Source organism: Aspergillus homomorphus (genome assembly GCF_003184865.1).
Source record: "Aspergillus homomorphus CBS 101889 unplaced genomic scaffold BO97scaffold_22, whole genome shotgun sequence".
Lineage (NCBI taxonomy): Eukaryota > Fungi > Ascomycota > Eurotiomycetes > Eurotiales > Aspergillaceae > Aspergillus > Aspergillus homomorphus.
In genome coordinates this window covers 146,476-157,762 of record NW_020291908.1, presented here as the reverse complement: position 1 = coordinate 157,762, position 11,287 = coordinate 146,476, and the positions used below count along the sequence as shown (strand labels likewise).

The 11,287-nt window shown below is 49.7% G+C and overlaps 1 protein-coding gene across 1 annotated transcript; it reads left to right on the top strand.

Moving 5' to 3' along the window:
* Positions 1-5,952: 5,952 nt before the first annotated feature.
* On the top strand, positions 5,953-11,278 carry abcB (putative ABC multidrug transporter; the record flags this gene model as incomplete). Its single annotated transcript, XM_025699090.1, has 15 exons — positions 5,953-6,171; positions 6,250-6,787; positions 6,847-7,073; positions 7,143-7,422; positions 7,479-7,712; positions 7,771-8,555; positions 8,610-8,772; positions 8,826-9,158; positions 9,213-9,336; positions 9,390-9,461; positions 9,513-9,628; positions 9,679-10,297; positions 10,352-10,432; positions 10,495-10,869; positions 10,924-11,278. 15 exons carry the CDS (start codon positions 5,953-5,955, stop codon positions 11,159-11,161), a joined length of 4,404 nt encoding a protein of 1,467 aa, XP_025550609.1. The 3' UTR covers positions 11,162-11,278.
* Between the last annotated feature and the right edge of the window lie 9 nt (positions 11,279-11,287).

Genomic DNA, 11,287 nt, shown 5'->3' with positions numbered 1-11,287 from the left:
AATCAATTCCATGGCGCCTCTTACCAAGCCTCTGCAGGGCGGTAAGCCCCAATGCCATGAGAGTGGGTTCTGTCCGTCTGGTGGAGCATGTTCAGGGATGGAGGGAATAGAGAGAAAAAGATCATCTGAATGGATCACGGACGGAGGAGTGGAGAAAGGCCGTGTAGACGAATGGGCAACAATAGGTAGATATCCCCGGGGGGTAGCGTTTTACTATAGGCATTGTATAAGAGAGAAAAGAGCTACGAAAATAAGACAAAAAAAAATAAAAATCGAGAGAGAACAAATGGAAATAGAAAAAAGCATCACACAGTTGCTGTCAAAATCGAGGCGACCAGCCATGGAATGACGTTCATGGCGGAAGGAAAGCGTTGGCCCTGACTGGCAGTGGCTGCTGCTTCATTGTGCCGGTCTTCGATACATGAAAATCGAAGTCGGTCTCGAACGATGACTGCATCGAGTATTTCCGAACACGCGGAGAGCCGTACCCTCTGGGACTTTACTCTTTCAGGTCTCAGACAAACAAGACCCACTGTGAGTGATGGTCCGGAGATCAGGGTACATTGGATGGCAAATCGCATTGTGTCTCTGTACGTAAGTCACCAACTCCTTTGGTTGATGATTATATTCAGCGCAGCGCGCCAACACCTATGTGCGGGATATCATGCTTGCAAGTACTTACATATACGGATCTGCGAGCTGACCGGTAGTGATGCCAACAGCCCGGAGAAATTGAGAACTGATAATCGGCAGAGTGGAGGGAGCCGGAGGACGGAAGTTAACCCGAGATTCCATTGCCGTGCCCAACTGGGCAACAAATGTATACGAAGATATTCTGTCATCGAGCATGATGAAGAGAAAGACTTCTAGGAGCCACTGGCCAAGTACAGTACAATCGATAGTAACATCGAACACTACAATTGCACCGCTGTCACCTATGCTGTAGACTTGTAGACAATAGGTCACTGGATAAGCATGAGAGTCGGGGCGAAGGAAAACAGGGAAAATAACAACAACAACCAAAAAAAAAGAAGAAAAAGAAAAGAAAAATAGCAAAACAAAGAAAATTCCCCTCCCAATGAAGTCCCAACCCGAGGCGATCCACCATGCAAAAGTCCGGTTCCTGATCGGGAAACGATGGTTTGGGCGTCATTGGCGCACCCGTGCAGACTTGCCCTAAACAAGTGCATTCGATCCACTCCGCTAACAGTACTTCCCTGGCTGGCCATGGTCAGTCCCGGATCCCATGGGCCTTCCAGCTTCAATACCCGTGCACTCCACATGAGTTGCAAGAGGTGAAATACGATAAAAACAAAATTAAAAATGATACTTGGTAGAGGGGCAGCATACGTGGTCCACCGGAGAAGTCTCCTACACATAGTCTCACGATTGCTTGCATCACGTCATACCAGTTCCCAGCCTTGAACCTCCTCATCCCACGGGATCATATAGACTTTACGCCAGAAGAGCAAAGAAGCTCACTGGAATGAACTCCTTCGCGGGAATGAGGAAATAGAGTTATTAACAGCGGAGTTGGTCTATCCTTGCTCATTCAAAGTACCAAGGTACTGTCAGCTGACTAAGCTGATCTGGTGTCCCTGACGCTTACCTCTCACTACGACAGTTCCGGCAATTGTAGACTCGACTACTTCGGCTTTGTCTCACGTCCGCGCAAAATGAATTTGAAAGCGAGGAACCCAACAACAGAAAATCAAAAAATAAGATAAAATAAAATAAAAAAAAAAAAAAGAGATCAGCCAAGTCGCACATGACTCCATAACTATAGCATAAGACAACTCTATCTATGGCACCGGAATAGAAACGACAACTCATAGTTAGCTATAAAGTCAGTTTTAACTTCTTGAAACGCTGCTGAAAATGGAATTGGCACAGACTCCGACTGTCGAGCCCCTGCCGCGCACAGACAAGTGAAGGTCGGATAATAAGCTATATTGATCGCAAGAGAGTTGAAGATGCAAACTTATTTACCCACCGAGTACCTCAACTTACGAAGCCACAGCTTCGCCAGTCTACTTTGTAGACCTTACAACACCATACGTGTTCCAGGCTCCGGCTTGCACCCAGAGGTGGCGCTTGGGAGACCGAGATTAACCGTCCACGTTCTTGGTCCGTAGGTAGGCGGCAAGGCAATGAAGGTGCATCCGGTAAGCGCCATCTGGCGGACATATCACGGAATTATTTCGCCTATGTAGCTTAGATGTACGTCTAAGGGGGGCGGAATCTATATCAGGTGAAATTGACGGCTGAATCGGATCCCATATACGCTTTCGGCAGTATGTCTTAGTCTCCAGGGCTCCAAACTGATGGCTGCAGCATAGCCTATAATTGGCCTTCGTAAAAGAATCCCGAGAGGGGCGGGGCTGGATCCGTCCATGAACGTTATGCTCATGATTGGACTTCTGCTTCCTTCGTACGAGTTCCCATTGGTTGGGCGGTTAATCCCTCCGTCTGTCCTTCAGGCTTTCGATCGTTAGGGCATTCTCTATCACGCTGCGGCTAGAGATCGGAACTTTCCTAATTCCTACAGCTCTTCATTGTCCACAAGTCACAAGGGAGGGGGAGATGGGCGAGCTAAAACTCGGTAACCATGCAAGGACTGCAGGGGGATTGCGAACAAATCCCACAATCTGTAGGCTACGGCTTCCTTAGCCTTTGCCACAATGCTACATGCGTGCATGTGCTTGGAAAAGTGGTGACTAGCAGGGTAATCTGCATACACTGCGGCATATGACATGGGCGCGATATGAACCCTACACCGCGGTCGCCGACACGGACATGAAAGCGACAACAGAGGAACCTATGAATAGTTATTGGTGACCGCTCGGTAGGCGGTGATCTTCAAGCAAACTTGTTGAGAGGCAGGCGGTCGGTCGGGTAAACATTGAAAAAGAGCACTGATGATTAATTCAGGTACGGGCGGCTCGGGGAGAGCGGGCGATCCCTACCCACTTGGGCGATATCAACCGATGTTAGTGCTGGGTGCGTACCATGGTCGACATATGCCCAAGATCCATAGGTTGGATTCCGGAGGATAAAAACGTATCTGAATCAGGTAATTGATCGATCTTACCTACCTAGCACCATCGTCATCGGAGATCTGGCGCCCCAAGCCTCCTATGATGGCACGGAGGGAGAAACACAGAATAACAAAAGCGTAAACAAAAGCGACAGGTTGCGAGCTGATGGCCACTTTCGGCCTTGTTGTGTACTGTACTAAGTAGGTATGGGTGGGTAGACTGTACGTAGACTACCAGCTTAGCAGAGGTCATTATTACCCTCACGTCAAATTTCGACCTACAGCATAGCGTAGCGCAGGAGAGTGGACTGGAGCACACTGACACTGTCAATCATAAGCGATTTTAATTAGAGAGTCTAGTCGTTGGTACTTGCATCGTCCAGGCCCCATCCGACTAACAGACATTCAGTAGATCGTACTTTCGGAATTCAGGGAAGGTGACAGGATCATCGGACGGATGGAATAATAGATGGGTATATGATAGAAGATAGCATTATGAAGGGCACTTATGGACGAGTTAGTCACCCAGCAGGATGGAGAGCGGGTAACGGCAGTCGGAAGTCTTCCGCCCACACGCTACTATAGGCAGGAACCAGCCAATTCCAATTACCGTGTTCTGCGGATTATTGCGATTATGTGCAATCTGATCTCCACCAGCCGCAACTAAAGTAAATTGCAGCCGAGCATTGGCAAACACAATTCATCCAGCTTGGCAGCTAGTCTACCTAGCGCTTGTGCTCTTCCGCAGCTAGAGATCCTTCCTTAGTCTATACCCTCTCCTTTTTTAAGACTTTGTGTGCAGCAAGTCCGAGAATGGATAATCAATAACAACAATGAATGGTTATTTGGTAGTCCTTCAGCTCGCTTGACCAACCCTTGCACAAACTAGTTGGCCCCAGTCTTCAACCCTCCCTCCCGACCAACAACAGAGCTTTCAGCGGAGAAGGTCTCCACAAACTATGGCCTCTCAGTCATTTTGAGCCTGGTGAATCCTGCACACTCTCGGATGGGGACATTTGGGGCTCGATCCTGTACGTTGGCTCAGCTGTGGTACCTTCCCCTTCCGTACTACCTTCGTTTTCGCAACGGAGCACCCACGGAGTACGTATTGACCTTTCACAGTGGGCTACCGTAGGAGCGATCGTTATAAAATCATCCCGCAAATTGTGCTCGTATCCGTCCCATCTAGCTCTGGGCGGAGGGGAGGGAAAGGGGGGAGGGCACAATCTGCCATTGTTCTTGCGACTGCGGGTAGACAGCATGTACCTACTGTCAGATTACTAAAGGAGCCTGAGATCCACTTGAATCTAATCCAACTTGTTCGACAACTTGGAAGTTAGTTGGCAGCGACAACTCTGAGTTGGCTGGCTGGCTGGGATTTCCGTCGGATCTGACGTAAAGAGCAGATCCCAACCCGTCCGTCAACTCCAAGCTTAGCCGGCCTTTTGATTGTCCAGCACAATTTGAAATTCACTTTCTGGGGATGACACTGACACTGACATTGACACTGACAGTCCTCCGTTGTCAACTCTAACTCACAATCCGCAATTCATGAATCCGGGACACCCACAGAGGGGCCAAGCGAGTTGATTCTCTGAGGCTAAGCACTCCACCAGTCATCCGGATGGCTCATTGGCCGAGCGGCGTTCTGTGTCACTCGGGATTTGAATCATAGGCACTTGAGTACGAGTAGGTAGAACAACACAACTAGATTCGCCAACACTAACTGCTGCTCGTCTCCATGACCATTAACAGCCGTCCAACTATCACTTCAAGGAAAAAATCTTTAGTGAAAGTGGCAGAAAAGCTCTCGTTCAAGACATTCTAATCACAATCCGGCCCGCTCGTGGCCGACGGGCATACTGAACTAGCATGCGACATTCAAGACGCGATGGCGAAAAGACTCAAGCGGCGCAAGCCGATACAGGACATACATGCAACAGGGTATGTATGCTCCGTTGGAAGCAGCAATCTAGATTCTAGTTAGACATGGCATACCCACAAAGCCTCGCGCGGGAGAAACGTCGGTGGCTCAAGGCCTGTGGGGGTCCCAGTCATCGACTGAATCAGTTCGCGCTATCCCTTGGGATTTAGTTAGCAGGGATCTTTTTTTTAACTTTTGAGTGGTTCATGATTCTTTTCATTTCCATTTTTAGCTTGTGGTCCTAATCCATGAGTAAATTTCTATTCTTATTTCTTTTTTCTACCTTTTGTTTTTGCCTGCATCGTCTCCCCTCGCAGCCACGGCTACCGCCAACCTGAATGTTTTGCAGGAACTCGTGTTTGGCATGGTTTAGGTCATCTTGACGTTGCATGTGAGGAGAAGGAAAAAATCTGGACCTATAATGCTCAGGAAAGGCGAGGTGAAGCAGCAGGGGGGACAAGCAAAAAGAGCTTCTTAGCAGGGACCTGGTGGAACAAGCCGAATCATCGGTCTTCAACCGTCTCGCTAGCTATTGCCATGCATATTCAGGTGGTGGATCTTCAGCCCAAGGCGCCCCCCCGTGGCAATCTGCATTCTCATAGCGTTGCATTGTATCTAATCGCCTTTGACGCCTCCAAATGTATAGGACGCGCGAGAGAGGGGCCAGAAAATGTCTTTCTCTGTGAGGTCAGTTTACTAGTTGTTGTTCCCCTGCTTCTGAGCAATACGTACGTACTGTAAGTATGTACCATAACCAGGACCTGTCCACGAGCATAACTCAACCGGGACGAACAATTGTCACGTTGACAGCAAGGCAAAAAGAAGAAACCACTGTCAATAGTCTTACAATGTTCGCTGGGAAGTACACTCGTAGAACATAAAGCCGAGACCTCCAGACGTATAGCTGTGGTCCGGAGGAAGAGGATTCCTGCATGCCATTACTCCCTCCCATGCTCTCTCGGCGGTTGTATATGGAATCTTGGGCGTAGCCATGGCGGTAAATCCAACGTGCCAACGAGTGGACAACTCGTTGCGATTTCCTCCTTCCTCGTGTCGGAGCGGATTCGACTTCTCCCTTCTGTTTGAGGAGCTGATCTTGGGGATTTTGCCTCTGGGGGTCGTTCTCGCATTGGCATGCGTACAATTATGGCGTGATGCTCGACGACCGCGCAAGGTGGTGGCAGGCTCCTGGCCTTTTTGGGCCAAACTGGTAAGTACCAACTAAGGCAACTCGGCAAGCCCCGTGATACCCCGTGATCCAGTGCTAACTATTGTTTGTCCCGCGCAGACACTCTGGACCGCTCTCGGTGTCACGCAACTGGTCCTCACCGTCCTATGGGCGCTGCCCTCTGCAACACGAACTCAAGCCTCCGTCGCGGTCAATGCTGTGAGCATTGTCGGCGTCTCGATGCTGGGCTTGCTCTCCTACAGCGAACACAATCGTTCCGTGAGGCCATCTTTTCTAATCAACCTCTACCTCGCGACCACTCTTCTGTTTGACATCGCAAAAACGCGAACACTATGGCTTCGAGACCCGCACGGGATCAACAAACCCATCGCCATCATCACCTCGCTGTGTGTTGGTATCAAGTTCCTGCTTTTTTTACTCGAGGCTGTGGAGAAGAGAGGCTTCCTCAAGGCAGAGTACAAAGACTACCCTCCCGAGGCTGTCGCTGGGATTTACAATAGATCGTTCTTTTGGTGGCTCAATCCTTTGTTCAGGCGCGGGTTCTCCAAGATCTTGGCTGTGGATGATCTCTTTACCCTCGACAAGCAACTAGAGTCTAGGCAACTGCATCGTGCTGTCGAAGCCGAGTGGAGGAAAGGTGCGCAGTCCAGCAACCATTTTATCGCACTTGCAACAAGTTAGGCTAATTCAAAGTAGGACAGGCTGGAGGATCGGACGGTCTGTTATCGGCATGCCTTCGAACCTTCAAATGGCACGTGTGTGCGGTGATTCCACCAAGGCTTATGCTAGCGGCCCTAAATATCTGTCAGCCATTGCTGCTTGAGAGGTCATTGACCTTCACCGAGCAAGCTTCAGATCGCGCCACCACGAACATCGGCTACGGGTTGATTGGGGCTTACATCTTGGTATATACCGGGCTAGCGGTAAGTCAACAATTATCGGTGTCGGATCGCCTGCTTTCCGCTTATCTCTAATTACTGTGCGCTTATCAGGTCACCATGGGCCAGTACCAACATTTGACATATCGTTCCATAACAATGGTCCGAGGCGCTGTTGTCTCAATGATCTACAAGAAGGCATGCTCTCTCAGTACTAAGGATGCCGACCCTGCTGCGTCCGTTACTCTAATGAGCGCCGATATCGAGCGCATCGTTCAAGGTTGGCAGACGATGCATGATATCTGGGGAAATGCTTTGGAAATCGCATTGGCGATCTATCTCCTCGAAAGACAATTGGGAGTGGCGTGTGTGGTCCCAGTTGCCGTTGCCGTTGGTACGTCTCCTCCAAAAGCATCTGTTGGTGTTTTCATTGACCGGACCTATGTTTAGTGGCCCTTGTTGGCTCGATTATAGCAATGTCCTCTGTGATGTTGAAGCAGGCTTCGTGGTTGCAAGCGATTGAAAGAAGAATATCCTCCACATCTTCGATGCTCGCTTCGATGAAGGGGATAAAGATGCTTGGCTTACAATCCGCGCTTCTGGCATGCGTTCATAATCTGCGTCTTGATGAATTGAGGATTTCTCGAGCTTTTCGGAAGCTATTGGTCTGGAATATGGCTCTAGGTAGGGCAATCATCTTACAATCTCTTGAGCCTGGGGGGGCTTTACTCACGCGATGTAGCATGGTTGACTCGAATTTTTGCGCCAATTCTCGCATTTGGAGCATTCGTCGGAATTGCCCACGATCGGGGCAATGATCGCGCCCTGACAACGTCGGTTGTGTATACTGCTTTGTCCCTGTTTTCCCTCCTATCAGACCCTCTTCTATCACTTGTAATGGCCCTTATGAACTACGTCGCTTCGGTTGGCTCATTCCAGAGAATTCAGGAGTTTCTTGAGAAGGAGAGTCACCAGGACCCAAGAAGCCAGTCAGCCGCACTCCCGTTCCAAGTTGAAAGTATAATGAAAAATTCATCAATAACCACTGACGTCGAAACCTTGACCAACGGGTCAAACTCCTCTCAATCTTGGAAAGGGTGTTCCTCGACCTCATTCCATACCGCCATCACAGTCCAGAGCGGGGATTTTGGATGGGATATCGCAAAGGCACCCATATTGAGGAACATAAACATCGCAATACACCAAGGCAGCTTTGCCATTTTCATCGGGCCGTCCGGCTGTGGGAAGTCCACTCTTCTGAAAGCTCTGCTCGGTGAGGTGCCTTGCCTTAAGGGTAGCATCCAAATCCCCTCTCAGAGCATCGCGTTCTGTGAGCAAACGCCCTGGCACATGAATGGGACAATCAAAGATTGCATAGTCGCGATGTCTGATTTTGACGCCAAATGGTACAGCTCCGTCATATACGCGTGCGCTCTGGTCGAAGACTTCAAGCAGCTCCCCCGAGGCGACCAAACTGTTATTGGAAGCAAAGGCATAGCTCTCAGCGGCGGCCAGAGTCAGCGAATTGTAAGTATGAAAGCCCCTCTATTGCACGGCATGGTCGTTGATTTCGTGGAATAGGCACTTGCAAGGGCTGTCTATGCTCGAAAAGACATCGTTATACTGGACGATGTATTTTGTAGCCTTGATGCGACCACCGAAGACCACATCTTTCATCATTTAGTGGGTACCCATGGCCTTCTACGCTCAATCGGCTCCACAATCATACTCGCGTCCTCTTCAGGTAAGTTGTTACTGGGGGAACACAATTCATAGACGATGCTGACAATGCAATAGTGAAGCGTGTTCCTTATGCAGATCTCATCATGGTGCTTGACAATAATGGCTGCACTGCGGAACAGGGGAGTTTCAAGGCTCTTGACTCCGCGGGGGGCTATGTCTCAAGCTTCGGTCTTGGCCTTCCGGAATGGAGCTACAAGGGTGGTTTACTCCCTGCGCCGGAGGCTCAGACCAGAACCCTCGATAAGGTTGACGAAGCTGAAAATGAGACACACGAGAAGGGAGGCGATTTGTCTATTTACTTGTATTACGTTCGTGCTATCGGCTGGCTTCCCACAATCATCTTCATTGTCGCCATGTCAAGCTTCGTCTTTTGCTTGTCTTTTCCGAGTATGTCTTTCTTCCTTAATGAGACTCATTCTTCTCTGCTAACTCTCATGATAGGTATTTGGGTGAAGTGGTGGGCAGCCTCAAATGAAGCCGAACCTGGCAAGCACGCGGGATACTACATAGGGATCTACGCCATGCTCGGAGCTATTGGCATGATATCCCTTATTGTTGGATGCTGGTCTGTTTGTATCTCTGCGTTTCGCTAGCAATATCCTTATTGACTATTTATAGGCAAATGGTTATCAACATGGTGCCGAAGTCCGGAGAGGTCTTCCACAGAGCTCTGCTGAGCACGGTTCTGAGGTAAGAACACACTCGCTATCAAGTCGAAAACATTGCTTTTGACCCTGAAAGTGCACCCATGTCGTTCTTTTCGAAGACAGATAGCGGCGCTATTCTGAACAGATTCAGTCAAGACCTGCAGCTCATCGACATGGAGCTTCCCATTGCTGCTATTAACACATTCGTCAGTGAGTTATACTCGGCTGCAACGACTCGAATTACACTCATGATTCTATAGCCCTCACCCTTTGCATAGCGCAAATGATTCTCATGGCAGTTGCTTCTAAATACGTGGCAATTTCCTTTCCTGTGGTCATTTCCATCGTCTACCTAATACAGAAGATATACCTTCGCACATCACGCCAGCTGCGATACCTTGATCTCGAAGCCAAGGCCCCGCTCTTCTCCCACTTCACCGGTTGTCTCAGTGGTTTGGTGACCCTTAGGTCCTTCGGGTGGCAGCATGAATTCCAGGAAAAGAACCACAACCTCCTGGATTATTCTCAGAGACCATTCTATCTCCTCTATGCCATCCAGCGCTGGCTTACTCTCACTCTGGATATGGTGGTAGCGGGCATCGCGGTTCTACTGATCATTCTCGTCGTCGTGTTACGCGGGTCTATCAGCATAGGTTACGTTGGAGTGGCGCTGTTGAACGTCATCCAATTCAGCCAGAGCATCAAGCTGCTGATCACATTCTGGACCAACCTTGAGACACATATTGGTTCAATCCAGCGAGTGAGGTGGTTCACACGAAACGTACCATCAGAGAATCAACCCTCTGAGTGTGATGAGATTCCGCCAGAGTGGCCTTCGCAGGGGGTTATTGAGTTCAGTCATGTTTCGGCTGAGTATAGGTATGCCAGACTCCTGCTTTCTTGGTTTATGAGAGTACTAAAGTTTCGCCATAGACCATCTGAGCCAGTTCTCAATGACGTCTCTTTATCCATCCACGCTGGTGAGAAAGTCGGCATCTGCGGAAGGACCGGCAGGTAGGTTTTTCGGCCCATAGGCACACTCCAGGAGTTACTGAAGTTACTGAATCTGTTCACAGTGGCAAGACCTCTCTCATAATGTGCATCTTCCGTATGCTCGATATTAGCTCGGGGCAGATCCTGATCGATGGGCTGGACCTCACGAGACTACCGCGCCAGGAAATCCGCTCTCGGCTGAACGGTGTCGCCCAGAGTCCCTTTCTCATGAAAGGCAGTGTGAGAGCCAGTATAGATCCGACAGGCTCCCTTTCAGACCAGTCCATCAGCAACGCTCTCAGGAGCGTCGGCATTTACTCCAAAATCCAGGACAACGGCGGTCTGGACGCGGACATCGACGACGTCTTCCTCTCGCATGGGCAACAGCAACTCTTTTGTCTGGCAAGGGCCATACTTCGGCCGGGCAAGATTCTCGTGTTGGATGAAGCCACGAGCAGGTGCATACATCTGGTAGCCCTCAATTCTAGATATCAACTAACCTGAGTCTCTAGTGTCGACTCCAAAACCGACCAGGTCATGCAGCAGGTCATCCGCGAGAATTTTAGTGCACACACCATCTTGACGGTTGCGCATAAGCTCGACACTATCCTCGACTACGACAAGGTCATCGTCATGGAAGCGGGTCGGGTCGTGGAGACGGGTGTGCCGCATGAGCTGCTTGCTTCGGAGAAGTCGCACTTTGCCCGATTGTACGCCAGTCTATCGACAGACGAGGATGTTCGGGAGTAGTCACAATCCGTGGGCGGCGCATTAATTGCATGAAGACAAAAGCAGAGGCCTGTCAATTCTCGGCGTTCGGCATACAGGTCAGGTTCATTCCTTTTCTTCTTGGGGTTGGGGTTACAGACTATCTGG